Source organism: Panthera leo, chromosome B1 (assembly GCF_018350215.1).
Source record: "Panthera leo isolate Ple1 chromosome B1, P.leo_Ple1_pat1.1, whole genome shotgun sequence".
In the NCBI taxonomy this organism is placed as follows: Eukaryota; Metazoa; Chordata; class Mammalia; order Carnivora; family Felidae; genus Panthera; species Panthera leo.
Genome location: NC_056682.1, coordinates 165,454,675 through 165,481,958, shown reverse-complemented (window position 1 = coordinate 165,481,958; position 27,284 = coordinate 165,454,675). Strand labels below are relative to the sequence as shown.

Here is a 27,284-nt window from a genome sequence, read left to right as displayed (position 1 = left end):
AGGCTCAAATATGATTACCTACGTAATGTGCACAATAACCAGCAAATAGTCAGCAAGCGATAAATTCTAATTATTCTCATCATGATTATTCTACCAAAACATTCTGCCTGAAACCGACATCTGACCCTGACCATCCCTACTTAAATCTTTCAGTGATTTCTAGAGGCCTAAATTGGCAAAGTACAGGATGTAACTTCCGGTACAGTCTGGCTTCAGCTTCCCTTTGCACCCTCTTCACCACCATCCCTACCCCTCTCCTTTTATATTCTAACCAATTATTTCTGGGTTCAGCTCTCCCAGCAGACAATAGCCTTTCAAGTCTCCAAGATTTGGCAGAACAAGAGTTGGCTGTTTTCACCTTCTGGAATACCCTTCCCTTTCTGCTCTGACAAAAAGCTTTCTCCTTCTCTGGACACCAATATCTACCTCTCTCTGGTCTTACTAACGAGCCCCCCGTCACTTTGTAAACTACCTAGAGATACACTGAATTTGTTTCTATTTGTGTCCGTCGTCCTGACAGAGAGCCTGTGAACTTCTTTAGGTGGGGAACCCTCTTTAAGTCTATTCTAAGTTCCAGAATGCCTAAAACATAGTAAAGATTTAATATATACCATTAAACAAACGAACGAACTCCTAGCCCAGGGCCTCCCGCATAACATGTGCTCAATGGCATTTACTGAATTGCATTGACTGAATTTAATATAATTCAAACAACTCTTGCTCCTTCAGAACCCCAATCTATTTTCGAACAGAGATTAGACCCTCCGGGTGTTTCACAGTTCTGTTCTGGGCTACTAATGCGACTTAACATGCCGGCAATTTTAAGAAAGAGGTTTTCCTTACCAGAACCTTACAAAGAAAGTGGGACTTGCGGCAGATGGCACCAGAAAAAGGGTTGCCTGCCCAGAGATGCTGCCTCATCGCTTGTTTCCCTTAAATCCCGTGCCTGGAGAGACACGAGAGGGGGAGGGAAGAAAAGTGGGAGAGCGAGTGAAAAAGTTGGCCCGCCTCTTCTCCTCCCCCTCCCATAGAGAAGGACTACACTCAGGCAGATGTCCTAAGACGCCTCCCAAGGGGACCTGGTTCTTGGTTGGAGTCCTCAAATACGTTCTGAGTTCCCTCTGCCCCTTCCCTTCTTCTGTGGGTCTTCTTCTCCACTTATCAACCCCTCCCCGCCCCGACCCCCTCATCCCCCTATCACACGAACAGAGGCACACACTGGAGACCAGAAAACCTCCCGCCTCCAGACTCTCAGTTCTAGGACCACCGTGGCTGCCAATGAAGGAAGCCAGTAGCCAGATCCCTGGGAGTTGAGTAAAAAAAAAAAAAAGAAAAAAAGAAAAAAAAAAAAATCAGGTTGAGGACAGAAAGGAAATGCACATAGCAACCTCCAAAGCACGAAGAAATCTCAGTATGCAAATGCCTACAGGATCCCGAGCAAGGAAAGAGCAGGATATCTCCGACTACCCAGAGGACGTGCAGCACCACAAACAGGAACTTTAAAGGGATTGAAATCTGTTGCCTGTTCCACTAGGAATATTGTTTGCAAGGCACAAGGTGTCTTTTGGTAGTGAGCACCCTCTGCGCATGCGCAGGTCCATTCGGGAATTACTGCCCTGCCGCCGACTAAGTTGCATTCCTTGAATCTTCGCAGAAAAGACAATTCTTTAATCAGAGTTAGTAATGTGGACAGTACAAAATCGAGAGAGTTTGGGGCTTCTCTCTTTCCCTGTGATGATTGCCATGGTCTGTTGTGCACACAGGTGAGCTGCTGATCTTGAACGTCTCTTTTTTTCCTTGGTGTTTTTCTTTTTTACATGCTTGCTGGATCATGTAGCTTGTTATTTGGGGGTAGGTGTGCTTGTCTATATTTATGTCTGCTCGCAGTTTGTGTTCATTCTGAATACGGTCCCTACTTCTTCCCTTCAGCGCCAATGAGCCCAGCAACATGTCATACGTGAAAGAGACAGTGGACAGATTGCTCAAAGGATATGACATTCGCTTGCGGCCGGACTTTGGAGGTAATGCTTCATCTTTTTTCAACCTGTAACCCATATCTAGTTCTCCTTTCCTGTCAAAGATAAATGTCAAAAAAAAAAAAAAAAAGCATGTCATTTCCGCAAGTGTGCGCTACGCCCAACGCCCTGGACACACACACACACACACACACACACACACACACACACCCCGGACCCTCAGTCTCAGGTGGATGAAGCCCCAGGCAGAGCCGACCTTCCCCGGCCCGACACACCCTCTGCATAGTCACTGCATCACGCGTGTGCCCACACCTGTTTTCCCAGGCTGTCCCCTGCAAGGGGGAGTGGGGGATGGAGGAAGCCCATTCAGACGTAGAAGGCACAGGGAAGCCCCCCGCCTCTCCCCATCCTGTCGCCACTCTGAGAATGTGTCCATAATGTGTCCCACCTCCCCGCAGGGCCCCCTGTGGACGTAGGGATGCGGATCGATGTCGCCAGCATAGACATGGTCTCCGAAGTGAACATGGTGAGTGGCCTCCCGACGCGCCCGCGGCCGGGCTTACGCAGATGTGAAATGGACCGGTCCCCGCGCCCTCTGCGTTTCATTGGCGGTCACCTCGCCCGGCCCCGGGAGTCCCACTCCGCGCGCTCCCCACACTGGCACACACTCCCCACTCCCCACTCCCCGTTGCCCCTGGTTTGTATTTCCAACACACACACACACACACACACACACACACACACACACACACACACACAAGCTACTGCAGTGTTCCGGAGGAAACGTGCTCGGCACTATTTGGGGAAGGACGGGTGACTGTGGTGCTGGAGGATCGGGTGGGGCGGAGTCTGAGCGTTACTTTAGCAGGGTTTCCTTTGGTGTTCCGATGAGGAGGGCACCACCTGCCGGCGGCCCGGCGGCCTGCAGCAGGGTCCCCGGACCGCGGTTCGCCGCCGCCTCCGCTCCGGGAGCGGTGGCCCAAGCCCCCCAGCCCGCCCAGGTCCCGCCACCGAACGCCCAAGCACTCCTTCAGGGTTTCAGACTGTCCCCTCCCTCGTTCCAGGCTCTGGCACACCTTGTGGCAGGAGCAACAGGCTGAGACAACAGTCCATGCTTGTTAATGGGAAAGTGCTCAAGACAGTTTCTGGGGAGGCTTGTATTGTTCCCTTGTGAGGGTTGATGAATTTGTCTTCCAGCATCTCGCAAATTTAAGTGGAAACCGAATGGGTCGAGATACTGCTTTGCTTTATCCTAGAAACTTAAGCAGGCCGGAAAAGCCTGATGATTAAAGGGACCGTGGAAATTGCGGGGGGGGGGGGGGGGGGGGGGGGGGAAGAGGGCGGTAGTAACATAGCGCCCTCCTTTCAAAAGGTTAGCATTCTTTTATTTCCACATTTTCTTCTCCCTTTCTGAAGCTGTTGCACAGTAGACTGAAATCATAGCCGTCATCTTCTCTATTGGCTGTTTCCAACCACTGCGGGGTAGCAGTTTTCTAGTTGTTAGAGTTTCTAACTGTTGCATCTCGTAAGGTAGGGGGAAAAAAAGCCTGTTGCTTTTCTAGAACCAACCATCCAGGGAATAGCTAGATCTACGTGAGCAAAATGCCATTTTTATTTCATTTGCGAAAAAATATTGTGGCAGCAGAAATTTTAGACAGCCTGAATAATTTAAAGACTAAAACCCTCTGGGATTTTGTCACTCTATAGCTGTAAAGGCTATTGAATTGTCATTTCATTACGAGTGTGCCATGTTATCTTAACATGCTAAGATTTAAGAATTCTTTCTTTTTTTAGCTTGTGTCGAGGAAAAATAAATGTGTTTATAATCTATTGAAAAGGATTAGAAGAAGTCTATTAAATTTCTGTATTTTATAGTTGTAACTTCTCCTGCTTTAAATAGCTTATTTAAAATAAGGTGTCTCTGGTGGTTGTATTGGAAAAAGAAAAACAATTTTTAAAAATGAATGCATGGTGAATATTTCCTGACTCAAGGAAGGTTTTTTAACAGACTGGCTTATTAATCATATTCTGTTCGTATACATCTCAGTACCACAAAGCAACCCAAAACACACTATTTACAAACACTGGAGAACGTAGTAACGTGCACATACACAAATCATACCTAATCTATGCCATTGCAACTGGATAAATTAGATAATGAATTACAAAGTAGTCTATATCTTGTAGATAAATGATGATAATATTTTCCTTTCCAAGTCATTTATTTTGGCATCTTGTAAGTACCAACATAGATAATTTATAAAATGGGAGAAGATTCAGACAGCTTAAAAGGTAAACAGTGCCTTTGCTGGTGGTCTATTTTCTGTATAGGGTACTATGCTTTACAGAATTTTTAAAAATGTATAATTCTGTTGACTATATTTACAAACAACTTTGGAGCTACAAAAAGAAACTGAATTGAATAGGGAAGTTGCTATTAACCAAAACAACCATTTCCACAAAAAAAGCTCTGTGTAACTAGTTGTTCAACTGAATTCATACGTAGCCCAGACAAAGAGGATTGAGTTTAATTGCAGTACCCTTGGAAAAAGCTCCTAATGATGGAATAATACAGCCTACTTACTTACTGTACTATGTATATATGTACTTGAGGTTTTAAAAATACTCCCCCAACAGATAAGCCTTTGAAAAATATATTGTACTAAAATACCAATTACCTTTCCACTGGGGTGTTAGAAACATGGTGGGAAAATAGAAAACACTAAACATTGAAAAATAGTAAACCTTGATTTACTTACTGTTCCTTGTTTCTCCTTTTAAATGAGAGCTACCAACAAGATCCAAGGTCTATTTTACCTTCTCTAATATATGACAAAGCATTGAGATAAATAGGTTGGAAAAAACACCAAGAAAAATTGAAACAAAGAGGACTTTTAAGATCAAGGGTTATCACCACAACCTCAATAGTTAGTTCTGGTTAAGAGCATTGTCTACAATATGCTTTGAATTTTAGATAATATAAGTAGGGCTGAAATGTCAGTGGGAAATAAGGCTCAATGATTTTTATATTAAACATGTTTTAGTACCCTAATAGGCAGTAACTTTTGAGGTTATTTAAAAGGAATTTTTTTTACCAAAATTGACAAAAATTAAGAATGGACAAAGAATATAATAAAAAATAGCTCTAAAGAAACTTCAGACTAAAGTCCATTCCTAAAACACTGTTCATTTTTATATTTTTATTCATTAGCATTATTACCCACCCATTCCATAGCTGGGAAAATGACATGATAATTGTACATTACATTAATGGGTTGGAAAATGAGGCTTTGTTAGGTTTTGTTCTTTTCTTATGCTACCCTATGTGAAATATAATTCTATGTTGGTTTATAACATTATCAGTTTTCAAGACTAACATAACATTGAGTATTTTCTGATTCATGTTCTTCAGGACATAGAATGCTATTCCCAGATTAAGAAAATAAAAGCTAGCTTTTATGGTCAAGAACCTATACAATCCAAAATTATTGACTCTGAGCAGTGAATTCTGAGCAGCATTCCTCTGAGGAGTAATTCCAATGCAGAAAAAAAGAAAACTATACTGAGGAGCAAGACTTTTCAGGAATTAATATTATTGATTAAATTAGGAAGAATTTTTCTTGTGGTAACATGGGATATACTATGCATGCGATAGTGATTATACACTGTTATTTTTTGAACAGTTATATTTTAAAAACTACTGTGATTTCCATTTGTTGTTTTATTAAACACTTCAAACCTCCCCTTAGTTTCTGCCAAGCCATAAACCTACTCTGTCTCTCTCTGTCTCTGTCTCTTTCTCTCTCTCTGTAGACTAAAGATAAACAGAAGGCAGTTGGGGCAAAAAGGAGACAATAGACCCCATAAATTGCCTTTAAGTAACACTAATATCTCTCAATATAAATTCAGTGAAACACAAATGATAATAAGCAGATCTTCTCTTTGAGCAGAAGACTGGGGAAGCATGATATTAACTACCTGCAAACAAGAGTTGAATTCTTGCATTTTAGATTCCAATAACTAGTTGTTCCTTCTTATTAAGGAGGTGGCTTCTGATGATCAGGTAGGAGTTCCAAGCATAAAACTCTCTTTCCCTGACCTAGAGAACAATGTTCCAAGTGGGCACTCCCAGAAGACTTTACATCTATTGAGTCCTGACCCAAGTAGCCATTCCTAGTAATAGATAGCACCATGCATTCATGGTTTCTTTTCTTCCTTCATGCATGGGTGGATGCAATAGTGAATGCTCTTACAGGCATTGGAAATAACAATGAAAAGAGTAAAAAAAAAAAAAAAACAAAACCTTACAAAAGCCTCAAATGAGCCAGTTACATAAATAATACCTAAAAGATAAACAAATATAATTTACCAAGTATCCACTGTTGTTAAATTGCCCTGTTGTTGCTGTTGTGATTTTAATATTTGATTGCAGAGGTTTCTGGTGCATACTTTAGTTATGTCCAATTATCATCATCTTGGTGACACAAAACAGTCACTACTTTCAGTATCCCCCTGCCCATTTCTTTAAGTCAGTGTTTTTCAATCTATACTGCATACCTGAATTGCTCTGAGATCTTAAAATGATAAAATGCAAGTTCTGAATCAGAGGTGTGGGATGCGGTTGGCATTCTGCATTTCCTAGGTGACACCCCTTACTAGCGTGTGGACGGCACTCTGTGCTGCAAGGTTGTAGTGCGTTATTCTGAGATCTTGCATTATTGAGAAATGAGCACTTTTTTCTCTTAAATTTCCTGAGGAATGCTATTATTTCAAGGTTCCAAATTGAGTTTTAAGTTAATTTCTAGATAACCAGGTAGCTGTGCTCAAAGGGGAACATTAGTTTAGTAATTGATGATTAAGCAATAGGACAAAAACAAGAGCCTGGATGATGGGGCTTGACTTTAACTAATAAGCACTTCTCCTAAATGTGTCAATACTCATGAGTCAGCCAACCTTACATGAGGGCTATGAAAGTGTTTCCAAGCACAGTAACTCCGACAATACTATCCTGCTGCTTTACAGAACACCAGTGACTTTTCTTAGTCAGAATAGAGAACATTGCAAACTGTCCCCTCCCCACCCCCCGCCACTAAAGAGCTTGCAATAGCTTTGTAAAATAGCCTAAACATTCCCTTGTTGCTGTCAGGAAATTCTCTGAGGTTATAACAAAATCACTTTGCAAATAGAGCAAATAGGTCAGTATCATTTAAAAGTAGGAACAGCTATCAGCAGTTAAATAAAGATAGAAAGGCATTTTTCTCTTATATGAGTAATCAACCAGGTCTCACTTCTAGGTGCTGGGTTACAATATTACACCATCTTGAGAAGCTGAGAGAGGAAAAATGTCCCTTTGCCATTCTGTTTCGAGATAACAGAAAGATCTTTTTGTACCCTAAGCCACATCAAAGCAAGGCTATTCAAATTTTTTGAATGTTTGGGTTCACATTTGAAAGCCTATGTTCTTGGAATCATAAGGCCCTGGGTATTAAAGTGTGCAATACGATGAAAATAAATAGTAACACTTATTGAATACATCCTGTGCATGAGTTATGTTTATGGGGTGCTTTATATCACTAGCTCATTTAATCCTAGATTTAAGGTTATGGGGTTATTATCCTGCATTATAGATGGAGAAACTTAGGCTATAGTGATTAAATGTTTGCTCAGATGTTACAGAGCTAGTAAATGGCATGGCCCAAGTCTGAAACCAGGCAACCTGACTCCAGGGCCTGGCTCCTATCTGCCACGCAAACAGAAATATATTCCCAGTATGTAGCTTTGGAACCTTGAGTGAGTCATTTGACTTCTCTGGGCCTCAGGTTTCCCCTCTGTAAAATGAGAGTAAATGGCACTATCGCTAAACCTGTTTTCAGTGCAAATATTCTATGACATAAACTTAGACCTTTAAAGATTTTAGACTCTGCCCAAAATAAGATTCTTCCATTCCATCTTATTCTTCTGTTATAGTCTATCTTCTTCCATTTAGTTCTCCTGTTAGATATGTCAATCAACAAACATTTATTGAATTCTTATGGAGTACAAACTATGGTGGTCTCCTGGGAACAGCACAGCAATGATTGTGTGTCATCTGGGGCCTCTTAAATCACCATTTTCATTGGTCATGGCATTATTGTCCTTTTTTTTTTTTTCCTAAGCACATTTCCAAAGACAGCAATAAGAAACAGTGGATCAATGGTCTTCAAAATGAGACTTGACTGATTCCTGGTTTACATTGTACCGAATGTTGGAGCCAGCACCTAGACGGAAATATTTCTATCCAATTCTGTCCACTGTGTTCAAACTGGGAACATCACTCAACTCTAAATTAATAAATTTTTCAACACTTAACGTGAAACAGTAAGAAACCATTACTCTCCAGGATCTGGGTATCCCAAAGATTTACCCAAACCACTTAAAACCTTTCCATCAGGTGGTCTGGTGGCAACAGTAAAGCTAAAGTGTTCATCTCAGCTGAATATTACTTGATATCAATTCTCTAAGTGTTTGATACTTTTTGTCTTGGCAGACCCCCAAAGTCTCAATAGCACCCTCAAAACACAGAGGAATGAAATCTTGCTATTATCAAGGAAGGTAAAAAATTTCAAAAGAAAAATAATGGTTGTAAGTGTTCCCAACTGACTTGAGTTTTAATAACTCAAATGACATTACCACACTTGAAGATAATAGGAGGATAAATGGATATATGCTAATAATTGATTAAATGTTAGTACAGAGCTTCCTCATGAACTTTTTCAGAGCACTAAATCCTATTTTTTTTTATAATACCAGAATACCATTCTGTATTTTAGAATACTTGTTTTCAGCAGATTGTACATTTCATGAAATCTTTTGATTATCCACCGAAGGAAGTTAATAGTCTGTGACATATAACAACTTATATTACATACAACAACATATTACTCAGCCCTTGACAGAAATGTTCAAGAAAGGATTTACAATTAATTCCTATAAGTGGTTATACATTAGAGAAAAGGTTGGCCAAAGAGTAAAAGATGTGTGGGTTTTCTTTTTTGTCAGCCCTGTTATCCTGTTTTAGAATCTTTAGTCCTCATTGTTTTTCTACTAGAAGTTTTTTTCTGCTACCCCTCTGTTAAGCACTTAATGTATGCCCCCTCTTTCAGCCCAGTAAAACTTGTCATTGTATTGCATATTTAAGATTAAAAGGCTTTTTTTCCAAGAGCATTCATTCAACTACTCTACTAGTCTCTGTCCTCGTAGAATTTACATTCTTCTCAAAAAAATTATTTAAAACTTTATTTGGCAGAATGAAGATTCTTCCCCTTTGAGAGATTTGGAAACATTTATAGTTATTTTGTTCTTGGGGTGTTTTGGTTCAACACATACTTATAGAACAATTCTTTTTTAAAAAAATGTTTTGAAATGGGTCCTAGGGATGGAAATATGACTAACATATGCTCCAAACCTTCAAATATTTTACAGTATACAAGACAATGTATACCTCAAGTTATTTTATTTATTTATTTGGGAGGGGCTGCTTGAACCCATGAACCATGAAGTCATGACCTGAGCCGAAGTCAGATGCTCAACTGACTGAGCCACCCAGCCACCCCACAAATATAATTTCTTCATTAAATGCATGTAAATTGTTTCAAATTGTGTCTATCACATAGTAAGCACTAAATAAATGTTAGCTATTAACAATTATTTTTTAATATGAAATTTGTTGTCAAATTGGTTGAAGATATTTTAAAATGATGTGTTAGGTGCTATGATGGAGACATGTATGTCCAAGATTCTATGGGAACATGGAAGAGTGGTTTCCAAGGTGTAGTAAAGGGTTAACCCTGAGGAGAATCTTAAAGAGGAATAGTAGTTAGCACCATGTATAGGCTACAAATGAAAAGAAGAATCTTTCAAGCAAAAAATAAGGGCATAAGCATTGGCAGGTGTGTATGAAAATAGCCTGAGTGTTCCAGAAACCACAGGTTAGTCACTCTTGTGAGAACTTAAAGAGCACGGGGAAGATTGTCAAGAGATAAGATGATATTAAAAGCAAGGTGTAGGACAGTGTTATTGAATGTTCTCCTGTGTATAAAAAGAAGGCTGTCTGTCTCTGTCTCTGTCTGTCTGTCTCTCTCTCTCTCACTCTCTCTCTCTCCCTATACATATATATATATATATATATATATATATATATATATTTATGTGTGTGTATATACATATATATATATACATATATATACATATATATATACACATATATATACATATATATACATATATATACATATATATATACACACATATATATACGTATATATATATACATATATATATATACACATATATATGTGTATATATATATATATACATATATATATATATACACACCACATACGTATTTACAGAACACACACACACAGTATATGCACTGACCATTTCTGGAAGAATATACAAAAAATGAATGGTTGCCTCTTGGAAGTGGAACTAGGAGTATGGCCTGAAGGGATACTCATTGTATTTTACATACCTGCTTGAGTTGTTTGATTAAACAAAAATCTTACACATGTTTTAAGCTTTCACTCTAAAAAGACACACACAAACGCACACGGAAAGAAATGATGCTGGAATATGTATGCTAAGAAAATGAATACTAATCCTGAAATACAGAAAACGTGCTAAAGGTTTTAACAGGTGCTATGTTTTACAGGTCAGAGAGATCATTCTGGAAGTGATGTGGAGGATGAGGTAGAGGAGGATAAAATTGGGGGCAACATTCCTAGTTAAGAAGCTAAGAGGGTGGTTCAAAATCCAGGTGAGAGGGGATAAATGCCTAAAGTAGAAGAAGAATGACCTTAGGAATTGGAAGTAAAAAAGAAGAAGAGATAATCAAACAGAGGCAAATTGGAGGGACTTTATGACTGGCTATTTTTTTTAAATTTTTTAAGTTTATTTATTTATTTTGAGAGAGACAGCCTAAGTGGGGGAGGGACAGAGAGAGAAGGAGTGAGAGAATCCCAGGGAGACTCCATACTGCCAGCACAGAACCAGACCTGGGGCTCAAACTGAAGAAACCATGAGATCATGACCTGAGCCGAAACCAAGAGTTGGACACTGAGTTGGACACTTAACTGACTGAGCCACCCAGGAGCCCCATGTGACTGGTTATTTACTGGAGATTAGAGAGAAGATGATCCTAGAATGCCCTATGAGGTTCCATGTCAAATGATCGGCACATGTGGTACCATCTGCCCAAAGATGGAACACAGGAAAAGAAGCTCCAACCATCTTATTCACCACTGAAGTGGGTATGTTATCAGAATTTTAAAAAACAAAATTGCCAGAGCATGTTACTATAAGCTTACTTGTGGGGATACTGGGGTAGAATATTGGAGACTGAAACTGTACTGAAGAAGACTAGTTCTTGGGTGAGTTTTCTAATTCTGTTCACAAATAAGGCAAGCTCTACAGGGAGAAATCCTGGGGTGCATCAATGTGGTGGCTCAAATGAGCTGATTAGAGATAAGGAGAAAGGGTGTTGGCCAGAGACAGAATAGAGTGTAGTCAACTTTAATCTGTAGCAATATTGGTCTTTCTCTGTGAGGACCTAGACCCTGATAGTATGTAAAACATACATCGCAAATTCGTCCAGGGATGTAATCTTTGTACTCTGTTTTAGTTGCCTTTATAAAACCAAATAGGTGGGGGAAAAAGATGTGTGGAGAACTCACTTACGCAGCATCTGCTCTCTTCTCTACCACGTCCCCAAAATGATTCAGAGCCCTTCTGGAACACTGTGTTTCCATGTGAAGTCATGTGCAAGCACTGTGAGTTCTTGCAGAAAGTGTATTTGGTGATGACATGAGACCAACAGAACACAAGTGAGGCCAATAGCATGCCTCGAGAAGTGAATCTTAGCTGCCAGGGAATTAAAAAGTAATTCCCAGCTTTGCTGAAGAACTGAAACATCTGAATGGCCTGATGGGAATGATTTTAAACAAGAATTCAACAGAGCCCTGCCCCTCACAAATGTTCTCATGGAAAAGGGATAGCTATTTAAGCAGAGGTGTATTCATACATTGTAATATTTGGTTTAGAGAAAAAAGGTAGAGATGTAGCTGGAGAAATAGATCCAAATAGAAAAGGAATCTTAGGTAGCTATTAGCAATCAGCTAACCCATACTAGAGTATGGGTTAAGGCACTTCAGATACAACAGGAAAGTTAGACGCTAGATGCCTCGCTCTTGTTGCTGAATGGATTAATCAGGGAAGTTGCTAGAAGTGAATCCTGCTTGAATGAGAGGGTTATTTGGGATCCTTCCTGAAAGCGGGGGAATAGATTTGTTGAAAGCTCAGGTTCCCTGCCTACTCTAACCCTCTGTGACTCATGGTGAGATTTTTTTTTTCTCTCTTTTCTTCTGATCTATTATTTTCAAGAGAATGATACACAATTCTCTAGTCAAGAGGAACAGCTTTGTGGTTTCCATAGAGACATTTCAGTGACATTTAGTTGAAATCCTACCTAGAATATTTCTCATGTCAGAGGCCTTCATTTCTCCCTCCTACCACCTGCAATCCCTCTCCCACCCAAATCCATCTAGATCTACTTTAAAGCCCACAGGAAGTCGTCTTTCTTCTGTGGAGCCTTTTCTGTAGCCACACCAGAGAGAATTATGCTGGAGAAAGAGTATACAGGGCATATAAACAAATCAAGACTCCAAAGAGGCAAAAGACCCAATATAATATAACGATCCTCTTTTAGTCCCAATAAGGTTTTTATTGACCTTGTCTTTTTAGCCTGCACTATGTAAGCTCCAGGAAGTTTAGGATTATATTCTTTATGCTCTCTGTGTAGCTCCTAGCATATTATGGGAACTTAATAATAACATTTATTAGGATTATAACATGATTTTCTGGTCATAAAGAAGTGTTAGTAATAATGTCATTTGAATTTATTAATTCAGAAATTAATAGGTTCTCTGTCAGGTCTACCTTATGCCTGAATCTGTAATTTTCTTTTAGGTTGACCATGAATCAGGAGCCGTTTCTATAGAAACAATTTTATCACATGGCACAGTCAGTTTCACACACACAAAACTACTTCATGACAAATATCAGTGCAATGTACACACACACACACACACACACACACACACGCAACCACCTAACTTTTCTTCAGCATTAAAAAATAATGACTGCTTTTCATTCTTCAAAATGTCATTTCCATACCGGCACCTGGACTATCACTGTTTCTGGAAATATTTAAGAAATTGTTAAAGAACCACTTGATTGATGACTATAAGGCGAGTGACATTTAAAAAGAAGGAAAATCAAACTTAACAGGTAGCATATGAAAAGGGATTCCTCAGCCAATCTGGAGAGGTTATGAATAAGTAGATTTTAAGAGATAACCCAATAACTTTATTAAGTTTCAAAATATAAACTAAAAAAAACATGTCTAATTGAGAAATATACATATTTAATGTATGTGTTTATAATCTATCTATCCATGTAGTTATTTTTGCTCTAATTGTATCCTTGCTGCTACATGCTAAGTTTGCTTTCAAATGTCAACTTTTGTCTGAAACTTCCAGATCCACAGAGTAATTGGTCATAACTAGTAAATGTGTTTATTCAACTGCCACACTAAATGGTGATAAAAGATTCTTTTTTAAAAATTTTTTAGATGTTTATTTATTTTTGAGACAGAGAGAGACAGAGCATGAATGGGGGAGGGTGAGAGAGAGAGGGAGACACAGAATCCGAAGCAGACTCCAGGCTCTGAGCTGTCAGCACAGAGCCTGATGTGGGGCTCAAACTCACGGACCGCGAGATCATGACCTGAGCCGAAGTCGGATGCTCAACCGACTGAGCCACCCAGGTGCCCCATGATGAAAGATTCTTTCAACTGACATCACCACCTCTGTGCCCACCCCTCACACACACACACACTTCAGCACATCCCAAAGAAACAACTGAGAGAACAGATTCCCAGTTCAAACTGACTGCTGAGTTGAGGCTGGTGAGAGCAGACAGAGAAAATTCTCTATAAAGCTTAGTTGAAATATAATTGAATATATTCAATTTGTGAATTCAATATAATTGAAACTCTTGGCTTAATGTGATAGGAACTGCTTTTTAGAAGTTTTGAAGTTGGAAATTGGAAGAGGAAGACTGGCTGAAAAATTTGTAGAGTAGAAAGTACTCACAAAACTGGAAAATTATATTCAGTCCTTGTGGGTTATTGGTCCATATCTCCTATGTCATGCTACCACCAGTTTTGGATATGCTCCTATGTGCTCTGTTGCCATGAAGTTTGAAGGGGACTTTATAACCAGGGGCTCTGAAATTATGGAAGGATATCACAGGTGACACCTGCCCTACTGTGTTCAACATCACTACCATAGAACATAAGCGTGTCTTGATGAATCATGTGTTTGAATAGTCATAATGAAGTTTTTCCACATTTTGAAGGATTTGTACCTTTGGTTCTGCAAAACAGACAGAGATACGTGAACCCAAACTCAAACAAAGCAGTTGCTATTATTCTTTTCCAATACTGTTAGGTCTCACTGACTGGAGGTTTGTTATTGAGGCAAAATATGGGATTCTGTCGGTATTTAGGTTGGGAGTACCAGTGGGAAGCTAACAGCTTCAAATGCCATCATTTGTTCCCGATACCCTCAGTTTTGATTACTGCTGAATTGCAAATAACCCCAGAGAGAGGCAACAATAATGCCAGAGTTTAGTTCCTGTATTTACATCAGAGTATGAAGGAGTGGTTTAGTGAGGGAATAGGTTTGCTTAAGAGACAAAGATTAGAAAAGGATATGAAGAGAGGAAGGAAACAGGAGTTATTTCATACTTTTCTTAGAATCAGCGGTTTCCTGACTTTGCGAGCTGATATGAAACAGCTAGAAAAAGTGACTGAGGTGTGCTGAGACAGCATTTGTGTGGTCCACACTGATCCTCTGCCCTCAAAATGTATTTTGCTTGATCTGACAGCAATGCCTGATATTTTGTAACCTGAGATATGAAATCAACAAACTCACCTCCATTCTCTGGAGATGTACCATCCATACTGATGGGCAAGGTGATGATAATATCTGGCAGTTTTAATTATAGGATAATATCTTGTAGTTTTAATAACTTTGTAGACAATGAATCTTATAGTTAAAATCAGTGTCTAGTGGGCAGCATACTGGCAACTTTTTAAGTCCAGACACTCCCCATCTGGCGTATATAATTTTGGTTTTTCTCCTGAAGTACATTCCCCTTGAATGTGCTTCTGTCAAGTTATATTTGAATAATTTTAAATCACTTTAAAATGTCAGGATGATGTTGTATCCTCATTTATACTCTCAAGCATAAATCTTGTGACTTAAGCCCCTTGATTCTCAGTTTCATGTAAAATGGAAATAATAATTTCTGCTTCACCTATTTCAGGGAGCTGTGAGAATCAAAAGAAATAAATCATATACAAATATATGGTCTGTATATGTGATATATAAATTGCAAATTACTATATAAATATTAAATGCTGGTTTTTTCATTATTTTGCCATCGTCTCCAAAGCTTATAACGAATTTCTCTGTCTTTAATGCCAGGACATCAAGAGTAACATTGATTCACAACATGAATAATCAAATATAGTATTTTTGTTTAATATTGGGGTTTTCATCATGCAGTTGAAATTTATAGTACTTCTAATTGTGAAACTATTCTGTGAGATCTGAGAGAAAGAAATGGAAAATTTCGTTGACTTTCTCTTGGTTCTCACTTCTCAAACTTAAAGTTTCAGTCTGTGTAGGGTCCTCCCATACCTCTCTAAATTTCATATTTTGTATTACTCCCTGGTAATGTGGTTTTCCATAGGCTTAGCCTAGGAATTAGGGCTCTGGAGTTGATTTCTTCAATTACAGACCCTCCACCTGCAGGATCTGTTACCTTGTATAATTTGTTTTCTAAGCATGCACTTTTGAGAATAAAAGGGAACACTGTTAATATTACCTGGGACAGGAAGTGTAACCAACACAATGCTGGGAAAGTCAAGACTACGACCATTTTGTGACACTGAAAGCCTGAATTTTTTCGTCTTTAAGATGAGGATAAGTGCTACTTTCTTCTTAGGTCATTAAAAGCAAAATAAGATAATGTGTTCCCAGGCTTGGGGAAAATATTGGTTATTTTTTAAACTGATGCTTCTTCTTTATTGGGCACTTACTGTGTATGAGGCATGTTATGAGTGCTTTATATGTCAATATCAACATAGAATTATGTGGATGAGATAAGATAATAAGAGTTTTAATCCTAAAGTTTGAGATAATCAAATTAAAATATCATCTATCAACTTACTTTTGCTTACCAAGAACTTCATAAGAGCTAAGAATTGTGAAAGGTTATTAAAAATTGTAGCATTTACTTTATTCCTTCAAGGAACATCCAAAAATCTCATGGAGAAGGTAAGTTAAGAAAAAGTAACTGTCTTCATGAGGTCATAATTGACCATAAGTAGCACTAAAAAAAAAAGTGCCCTGAAGATGAGATCACAACTCAGGACATCACAGAGAAAATGCAAACACGCTGAGATGTTCAAGATGAGATCATGTAGGTAGGAAGGTGATGAGTATTTCGGGCAGAGAAAATAGAACTAAAAAGACTGTAGAGAGATAAGAATACTAAGAATACTCAAGAAGAGAGAAATTCACTAACAATATTTGAATTTTAAGGCTTGGAAAACCATTCCTGCATCTTAATAATGAAAATTGATACTTATTGAGCACTTCTACAAAACAGGTACCATTTAAGTACTTTATAATTATTAACCCATTTAATCCGTCATGCAGCCATATGAAGTATGTCACTATTGTTTCTTTTTTTTTTAAGGGAGAAGTATTTTATTTTTTCATTTTTTTAAATGTTTATTTTATTTGTTATGTTATAAAACATTCATTTTAAATGTTTATTTATTTTGAAGGAGAGAGGAGAGGAGGGGCAAAGAGAGAGGAAGAGAGATAATCCCAAGCAGGCTCCACACTGGCAGCATGGAGCCCTACATGGGGCTTGAACCCACAAAGCAGGAGATCATGATCTGAGCCAAAACCAAGAGTCAGATGCTTAACTGACCAAGTCACCCACGTGCCCCTCATTATTATTTCTATCTTATGGGTAAGGGAACTGAGACATAATAAAGTTAAGTAACTTCCCCAAAGTTACACAACTAGTAAGTGATAGAGCTGTGATTTGCACTCAAGTCTGTGATCTGCATGCCAGATCTGAAGATGCCTTCATAGTCTGTGTGTGGTAGTTTTGTCATGAAATCAGGTCATAAAGCATCATTATTTCCAATAACATTTTTAAGTTGATTTATTTATCTTGAAGGGGAAGGTCAGAGAGAGAGAGAGAGAGAAAGAGAGAGACTCCTAAGCAGGCTCTAGTGCAGAGCCCAATGTGGGCTTGAACTCATGAATCTCTAAGATCATGACCTGAGCCAATCAAGAGTCAAACACTTAACCAACTGAACCACCCAGGCACCCCTCTAATAACATTTAAACGTAGGTTTCAAAGATTAGGAAACACGATTAATAGTTAGCAAAATGTGTCCTACAATGAAATGCATTAGCAATTGATATTACTTAGCCCAAAGTTAAACTTTAAAAAGATTAAAGAGTACCTTGATTAACGTCTTTAGGTTATGAAAATGTTTGATCCATTCACGGATTTAAGTCACATTGGACGATTTAATGCAAGGTGTCACTTAAAGTGCTGTGTAAGGTACTTACTGGAAATAGAAAGAGAAAATGGATTTGATGCTGCCGCTGAGAGAACTCAACTTGAAAAAAGAAGCAAAGTTTAGATTGGACATAAGGAAGAACATCTTGACTGTAATGAGTAAGAAGATGCTGGAAGGAGCTATGAAGAGTATCTGGGAAGTGTCCATCCTTAGAAAGCCTCAGAACAAGAAAAGTTAATTATATCTGTCCCAGTTGGCTTATATGGCTCTTCTGTCTAAAGGCAAGAGGGCGACATAAGAAAGACCATTTCTCTAAGACCCTTCCCAATTGAGAAATTTGAACTTCGAAGATTTTTACTTGATAGTTACAAACAATTCATTGTAAGATCTTCAAAAATCCCCACATTTTGATTACTTTTGCAGTATATACTTAGTTAAGAGGATTACAACCACACACTCAGAGCATGTGAACAGGGCACTTGGCTGGGCTGTCATTAATTCAGTGGCTCTTTCTGGAACAGCTAACTTATTGACCTTATAGTGCATGTTACTCAAACTTCTATCTCAGAAAAAGTTGCCATGTCACTAACTTTCGGGGTAGTTAATGAAGAAGAGAGATGCAGGAGATATTAAATCCTCAAATGCCAAGAGTTTCCTGTAATGAGAGCTTCTTAAAGATTGTGCCTAATAAATGCCTTCTGCACAGGGCAGGCTGAATAAAATTATGTTGAATTAAATTGAAATATAATGCATTCAATTCAAGTCTGTGTACACATTATTACATCAGTATTTAGTCCTGGGAAAAAGGGCAACTCTTAATGTTAAGAATAGAAAGTTATTAAAATATAATGAATACATACCATGTATTGGGTATCAGAATAAGTATTTGAAATCAGTTTTTACAAGAGCCACCTGAGATAGGAATATTTAATATCTCTCTTCCACAGAGAAAGAACTGAGAATAGTAAGGCTCTGGGACATTTGAGATGGAGTTGTGTTTAAAGTTCAGGCCTGCTTGACTTCAGAGTCATACATCTAACCCCCTCTCTTTGGTTCTGGGACCCAAATCCAATGTGTGTGTATTGGGGCAGGGAGTGATTCTGCACACATACAACAAGCAATTCTCTGGAAACTAGCTGGGTGTCCTATAGTTCAACTTAATTCTGACACTATCTATCTTGAGATATCATCAGGTTCTCCAGGTTAAAGTTCAACCCTACAAGACTGTTTCCCACTTCAGATTCTAGTCTCAAACCCTCGTTTTTCCCTGTACTTCTGACTGACTGGCATTAAATCAGAGGTTCCCATGATCTCCTCCTTGGGTTTGATTCTTTTTTGCTGTAGTGGCTGATAGAACTCAGAGAAACATTTTACTTATAGATGACAGTTTATTATAAAAGAAATATTTTCTCAGAAATAACCAGATGAAACAGATGCATGAGACAAGATATAAGGAAAGGCTTCTATGTCCTCTCCAGGAATAGTGTTGTCCCAGCACCTCCAATGTGCTCGCCAAGTGGGAATCTCTCCGAACTCCATCTGAGGAGCTCTGTGGCAGAAAATACGGGGGCAAGGGTGGGTGAGGGGAGACCAAATATGTATTTCTTATTCTAAATCACAATATCATATGCCCCTTCTCATATTATCCAGCCATCAATTCTTTCTGTTTTAGAGTTCACTCAGGGGGCGCCTGGGTGGCGCAGTCGGTTAAGCCTCCGACTTCAGCCAGGTCACGATCTCGCGGTCCGTGAGTTCGAGCCCCGCGTCAGGCTCTGGGCCGATGGCTCGGAGCCTGGAGCCTGTTTCCGATTCTGTGTCTCCCTCTCTCTCTGCCCCTCCCCCGTTCATGCTCTGTCTCTCTCTGTCCCAAAAAAAAAAAAAAAAAAAAAAAAAAAAAAAAAAAATTGTAGAGTTCACTCAGGTCTGAATTGTGTTATAAAAACAGATCTTTTTTTTCCCTCTACATGAAGGGTCAGGCAGAATCCTACTCAAAAGGATCAAGTTTTGGGGTTCCTGGGTGGTTCAGTCGGTTGAGCCTCTGACTCTTGTTTTCAGCTCACGTCATGATTTTCTGGTTTCGTGAGTTCGAGCCCTGTGTGGGGCTCTGCACTGCCAGTGGAGAGCCTGCTTAGGATTTTCTCTTCCTCTCTATCTGCCCCTTCCTCACTTGTACTGTGTCTGTCTCTCTCAAAATAAATAAATAAACTTTAAAAAATTTAAAGAAAGGATCAAGTTTTGACTTTCAGGGCTCAAAATAAGCATATGCATAGGAGTAGTTGTCATTCCTGATCCGGTTCAGCAGGATTACAGATCTTTCTCGACCTGAGGATGGAGTTACATCTCGTTGACCCATTGTAAGTTGAAAGTATCCTTAGATAGAAATGTATTTAATATTCGCAGCTTCCCGGACATCGTAGCTTGGCATAGTGTATCTTACTCATCTCAGAATTCTCCTATTTGCCTACTGTTGGGTAAAATCATCTCCAAAGCCAATTTTATAAGAGAGTGCTGAATATCTCATGTAATTTATTGAAGATGGTATTGACAGTGAGAAGCAGAATGGTTGTCTGGGTACAGGATGGGAGTCAGTGTATGGGCTGCTGACGATTGTTCCTGATCTTCCGGCTGACTGGGAGCTGGGACTGCTGTCGCTGTTGCAGCCCAGCGTTACGAGAGTATCACACTGCGTATCACTAGCCTGGGAAAACATCCAAATTCAAGATTCCAAGCGTGGTTTCTGCTGAATGCCTATCGTTTTTGCACCCTCCAAAAGTCAAAAAAAAAAAAAAAAATCATAAGTAGAACCATCATAAGTCAGAGACTGTCTGTATTTCCCTGGACAGAGCCTTACCTCTTAATCTTTGCATGTTCAAAGACTTAAAAAAAAAAAAAAAATGACTCACACCAGAGGAGAGTGTCGTTTGGTGGGAGCCCAGTTTCTTGCTTCTCCCTCCATTGACATCCTTGTCATGGTCCATAAAGCAGGCAACACAACATTTTTCCTGTCAGGTTTGCCTGCAAGGGTGATTTCTTTGTTTGAGTTCAAGACGAAGACCCAGAAAATCTAAAATCTGTTATTTTTCAATTCACAAGATTTCCTGCAAGCGGAAAGAAAGAATTGCTCTCCACTCCAGGATTCTCTAATGGGGACAGGCGGCAACAAACAGGAGGGGGGCAGCATGCCAACTGTTTCTTGGTGGGGAGAGTAGGGAAGCTAATTAGACAACCCATTTCTGGGTAGAGAAGACAGAAAAGGCTCAGGTATATTTAGCTCTTCTTATTTTTCCCACTGACACTGAGAGAGAAATCAGACAGGAATATGTAAAGGTCAGATCATCTCGTCACTGTCCTTTTAGAAATGGGAAATTACATTATGAAACGCGGATGGCATCTTGAGGTTAAAATAGCAAGTTATTATACCACAAAGCTTACAGGGGATATTTTTCACTTTTCCGCCTCATGGAGGAAGATACATTCAAAATACATTTGTTTTACTTTTTTTTAATGTTTATTTATTTTTGAGACTGAGGGAGACAGAGCGCGAGTGGGGGAGGGGCAGAGGGAGAGAGGGAGACACAGAATCTGAAACAGGCTTCAGGCTCTGAGTTGTCAGCACAGAGCCCGATGCGGAGCTCGAACCCACGAACCGTGAGATCATGACCTGAGCTGAAGTCGGACGCTTAACCGACTGAGCCTCCCAGGAGCCCCTTAAAATATATTTATTTTAAAAATTAAATACAGATACTAAAACATGTGAAAACCTGTGTTTCTTTGGCTTCATCGGAATGATGGCAATGGAGATATAACAATTACTTCGCTTACCTCCACCGCAATAATAAACCGAAAGGATTTCTGTATATATTTCTGACTTCTATATATATTCGATATCTATTTCTAAAGTAGAATACAGTCATGGAACACAGTTTGGGGGAAAAACAACTTGCTTGAAATAAACTGTTGTTCCTGTATTTCAAAAATGCAGAGTTAGCCTATTCAAGAGACCACTAAATTCTGCTGAAGCCATTACAGGCTTTCACGCTTTCTTTCTTGGGGTACTAAATAAGGCATAGTACTGATACTCGCTAACATAGATCTTGCTGCATTTGTTGATTCCTCGCAGCTGAGGAATAATATGTGCTCTTACGTCTCAGTGGGGAGTTTAGCAAGGACATGCTTAACTATGCATGTGCTTTTGCCACAGACTGAAGTCCCACACAGGTCCAGGCACACCTGGATCAGGTCACGTCAGAACTTTATTATCTTTGGTTCCAGGATTTTGCCAAGTTCCCGGGCTAAAGGGTGGGTGCAGCACAAAGTGGCTTCAAGAAAAGTTATAATTTTCGGCGTGATGCATTGTGGGTTTTACTGAGGTATGAAAATATGTAATTTTGGAATAATGTTCATAATTCACATCATCAGACTAGCACATTATTTTATAACTTCTAAATTCCTTTAACTTCTGATTGTATTAGAGAGTTAATAGGGGGGAAAAGCCCATGTCAGCCAATAAATATATGTATTTTTAAGAGTTTGCAGCTAGGAATTCCAAAGAAGGCGTTTGTTTTTGCTTTTTTGAGAGATTTCAGATACAAAGGGGAAAATAAAGGCCAGGGCAAACAGTTCAGGGAAGCAGAGAATTATTTTGATAAATTAGAGTTTATAGATACCTGCCTATCATTTTTGTTGAACAGCTGCTTTGCACATGGCTTGCTATAAGCATACATTCAGCATTGGGAGAAAGACTATTTTCCCTCAAATTGCCTCCTTTGCATTGAGAAACAAATTAACAGCAAATGTTCAGTTCTGTCTCCTGACTCCTCACATCCCCCCCCCGCCCCTTACTCTACATGAATGCAAAGAAAAACTTCAATCACAAACTCAATTTCAGTGTCATTGACAATTCCTCTGTCTTCTTCCACCTTTCCTTCACTCTCCTGCTCTTTCCCCCCATGTTTCCTTAATTTAGTAATTAATGGAGACTCATCTGACCACCATCTGTTCTGAAAAAACAACATGGTAGAAAACGTATGGGTTGTTATTTAGCCCACCCTGGGTTCTGGCGCTGTTTTTGTGAATGCTCTCTCTGTTAATTTCCTTGTCTCTGAATGTTGGAGCAAGGGAAAAAATGCCATTCAGACTCACTGAGTCTGCTTCTTCTTTCTCAGGCAGGCAGGCACAGATTATGTCAGTAAGAAGATACATATTTAGGTTGCCCCTTCTGCTTACTGAGGAAAGCAGGAAGGAAGGAAAAGAATATTGAGATTTCAAAGGCTCTACCAGTTATTCCGTGGAGCTAAAGGGCAAGACCCAGAATAACTGGCCGTTTGGGTAGGGGAAATGTTAGTGAGCTTTTGGAAATATAAATTATGTCTAGAGTTAGGAAGGGGAGAAGAGCGAAAATTCTCTGAGCTATAATCCAAGAGGAGTTGAGGGCAGAATAGAAAATGGAGGACCAGGGTGAAAAGGAAGACTGGAGACAAAAAGAGCTGGGGAAACTAGTCAAGAAGTTGAAATTCTCACGAAATAATTCCCAGTGCCAGAGTGGCTGAAGGACTTTAAAACTGGGGTTTTAACTGTTTGATGTTATGTTATTTTTCATTGCTGTCATATAAACCACCATTGCTTCTCTACATTTTCAAAAAAGTCTGTGATTTTAGAAATGCTTTGTTGGAATGGTTTTGAGGAGTGAGTTCCACATCTGGGTCAGCTTGGAATATAGGGAAGACAACAGCCATGTACTTAAGACCAGAATGATAATAAGAATGCAGAAGAAATAGGAAATCAGAGCCAGAGGTGACTGTGACATGTCTGGACATGCACAAAAATCCCAGGGAAAACACTGGAGTTTTAGTAGTATATGATGAAGGGCTTGGGTTAATTGATTTCAGTCTCAGAGGATGTCAGCTGACATCTGGTTATGCATAAAGTATGATCAAAGCCACCATGTAGGAAGCAGAGAGCCTGGTGCCTAGTAGGTGCTGAATAAACTTGGGGCCCCTCATTTCACAGAAATAATATGGAGGCCACTGTGCCACTACAGGAAAGGATTATGGGAAGACTTGAGTACATAGGAAGTCAAGAGCATGGCAGTAAGGCATGATCAGTGTTTTCTTTCCTGATTTCCTGTGGGACCTCCCATGGAGGCTGAAAACTCATGCGTGAATATTGATGTGCATTTTCAGACATAGACCGAAAGTGTGGGGAGAGGGCTTTCTGGCAATTCAGTCCCTGTAACACATGCATAATTACTTAAAAGAACATGGCCACCAATTTAAAGTTGTTTTGCACACAGACTCAAAAGCATGAAGCTGCCATAGTCACAATGTGCCTTAAGACCTAGTTTGTGCTGCCCCCTTTTAAGTACCAGAGGTAGTGAAGCCCAAGAATTCTGAACCAGTGCCTTAAACTCATCAGAGACATGTACCCTGTTCCTGGCTATTGCTGGTTCTGCTGATCTTTCTGTTTGTATCCCATGCTTTCTAACTTCCTGTTCAGTTCTTCCATTTTCCTCCCTGGCTTTATCTTAGCATTATGATTCTTCCTGTCAATGTACCTATTCTTTTGTGGATTAGCTTCCAAAATATTCAGTGGACTTACATACCAGGTGATTTGAACCTGCTGTCCCTATGGAAACAGATGAGGCCCCTAGCTGGGCATACGCTATTGGGCAAACTTGGGGATAAAACAACTGCAGAGTCCATAAAGGAGATAGGCATGTTGACAGGAAGACGCCTAACGTTAAGGCAGATACAAGGAGGTAAATTAGAGATCCAGGCAGAACACTTCCATTTGTGAACAAAGCTGAGATGTCCAGAGGAGAGAGAGAGAGAGAGAGAGAGAGAGAGCACCAGCTAGGGCTAGGGTGAACTCAGCAGGTACAGTTAACTGATGGAAATCAGAGAGGAAATTCAAATATGAGGAAAAAGAGAGGAGTAGGAAGGGACGTGTTGCAGGTTGGGCTTTTCTGTTTATCAGGACGTATTGGAGGATGCTCTCAGGAACAACTGCTGTGGGACAGTGAGAGCACAACACAAGGCAAAAGGAGAGGTGAAACTTTGGACTTTAATAGTACATGATGCAGTGAAATTGAGTTAAGATGCCATTGCCACAAATGCATAACTAACCCCAAGGGGAAATTTGGAGCCAGAATGACATCAAATTACCTGGAGTTGAGGCATATGGCCTGGGTCTTTACATTCTCACCTTTGCACCCCCACTCCACCATCACCAGCTCCTGGAAAGGAGATGTGAGTGACTGTGATGGGGACATTCTCCAGCCAGGGCATTCCTGGAGAGGGACTCAGCAAAGATATCAGCCACCACTCCCAAGAGCTGGAGAAATGAGTGTTTCAATCTTGAAAGGGCTGCGAGGTATGGGCTGGGCCTCACAGCATCTCCCTCACACCCCTAGAGACAGAACACAACCGACTTAGAGTGAATTTCCCTGAGAAGCTCTACGGAACTTAGTCTAGCATCATCCACACCGATTGTTTCATGTGCATTGGTCTTGCTTTTTACCTAAGCTCTAAACCCATTGAGTACCAGTATCTCATGTCATATAATTTTCTGTCTCAATAATTCCTTTAACAGAGTAATTGGCCCAATCTAAAATCAACAGGAAAGCAAGCCCATTGCCTGTGGTAATATGATGCTGAAATATTTAAAAATTCTTTCTCCATATTTTGAGAAGGTTTAAATGATCTCTCACTTACCAAGTTTTGTCTTTCCTACCATGCATGCACGTAAATGGTTCCTGACTGAACAGGTTATGAAACTCTGTAGCAGTAACAGGCAGCTCTGTATCTTGAAAACTCAAAGGGAAAGGTAAGGGAGACCAGGAGAATGTAGGTGTGAAAGCGAGAGTCTGTGTTCTTCAGTGGAAAGAACACTTGACCAGAATCTGAAGACCAGCTTGTGTTTCTTGCTGTTCTGTTTCTTACCACAGGATCTTGAGAAAATCAGCTGAACTCTCTGAGACTGCCTTCTTTTCTCCTGTAGTGATCAGGCATCATGTTTGTCTGCTTTATCTTCTTGAGTAGCAGTGGGGGTTGGGCTGAAGGATTGTGATAAGGATCAATAGATGATTGTCTAATATGTGTGACGTCTAAAATGCAGTTCAGGAGAAGTTTTATTATTATTATTAGTTTATGAATGGAGTTTCTAAAATTTTTAAATTTTTTTTAACTTTTATTCGTTTTTGAGAGACAGAGACAGAGTGCGAGTGGGGGAGGGGTAGAGAGAAGGGGAGATGAAATCTGAAGCAGGCTCCAGACTCTCGACCAATCAGCACAGAGCCTGAAGCAGGGCTCCAACCCACGAGCTATGAAATCAGGACCTGAGCCAAAGTTGGACGCTTAACTGACTGAGCCACTCAGGCACCCCAAGTTTCTAAATTTTTTTCCCACTTGTTATATTGTATAGAGTAACAAAAACATCATTTAGGCTTTTTTTTAAATCGGTAAATGTAATAGAAGAAATATACTTCATTCATGATGGTAGGACATGAATTGTTACATGGGCTTCTAGATTCCTCATTTTTGAAGTGAACAGTGAGGTAAGTTAGATGGTCTCATAGATAGATAGATAGATAGATAGATAGATAGATAGATAGATATGGTTTCTAAACTTCATAAACATGCATCTTCCACACCAACATTCCCATCAACCAGGGGAAATGAGACATTGATGCTTCTTGTGTGGTTAATAAAGTTACTTGTTCGAGGGAAGAATGGTACTGTGGATGTGTATGTAGCATAGAATCTGGGAGAGAGTTTAGAAGAATTTCAAAATGCCCAGGGAAGAAAGGTTAACCTCAAATAATTTCAGACTGCCAAACCTAATTATGGGTTGGAATTAAATGTTCTCCATTAATGCAGTTATCCATTGAGTTGAGATTGAAGGAGCTCAGTAGTGGGCTTTTTAATTACCTGTTTTGGTGTAGAAGGTGCTCAAGTGGTAACCAAGCAGACACCATTTACATGGGCAAGCACTTTGTCTAAATATTGTTCAGAATTCTAATTACATTCCTCAAATGGAATGACTTTTTTTTTTTTTTCTTTTTTTTTGCTGATCTTAAGTTAAACAGGTCCTCCCATAGCAGAGGCAGAGATGCTGGGTGAAAGGTGAAATGGTGACAGAGTTAAGCATTATTGTTAGCACCCAAACAGACACTGCTTGTTTGCCAAGCAAACAAGTGTTCGGGGAGTCACCAGCCATGGAACAGGACACCTTGAGCAAAGCTGTCTTTTCGCTCCTACTTTTTCATATCTAGGTTTGGCCTTTCCCAGGTTTCCATGGGTACCTGTTGCTTTCAGATGTTTTATACCTAGTCCTCTATTAAAGAAAAAAAGCCTATCTTCACGATTGGGTACGACACCTATTTATAATCATATTCAATCCACTGAAAAGGCTTATGCCACAAATGTGCTTGGGGGCATTTTGCTCTTACAGAATACAAAGGCTTAAGTTCATGAATGGGTTTTTATTAGTGAAAGTTCTGGGATTGGTAAATCCTAGGCCAAGATATTCAAATCATCAATGAACACCTATTAAGTATCTTCCATGCGATGGTATCAGTTATGTTCTATTGATAC

At 39.6% G+C, this 27,284-nt stretch overlaps 1 protein-coding gene and 1 long non-coding RNA gene across 3 annotated transcripts in view; both read left to right on the top strand.

Moving 5' to 3' along the window:
• The first annotated feature begins 1,683 nt into the window (after positions 1-1,683).
• GABRB1 (gamma-aminobutyric acid type A receptor subunit beta1) overlaps positions 1,684-27,284 on the top strand; it is a 380,009-nt gene continuing 354,408 nt past the window's right edge. For both annotated transcript variants that reach the window (XM_042936466.1, XM_042936464.1), the window contains exons 1-3: positions 1,684-1,763; positions 1,930-2,021; positions 2,435-2,502. In XM_042936466.1, coding sequence (XP_042792400.1) covers positions 1,684-1,763; positions 1,930-2,021; positions 2,435-2,502 — 240 coding nt within the window. The remainder of the gene's footprint in view (positions 1,764-1,929; positions 2,022-2,434; positions 2,503-27,284) is intronic.
• The window catches only part of LOC122218264, a 33,561-nt gene continuing 22,839 nt past the window's right edge, over positions 16,563-27,284 (top strand). Inside the window, exon 1 of the long non-coding RNA XR_006201961.1 lies at positions 16,563-16,754. This is a non-coding gene — a long non-coding RNA (uncharacterized LOC122218264). The remainder of the gene's footprint in view (positions 16,755-27,284) is intronic.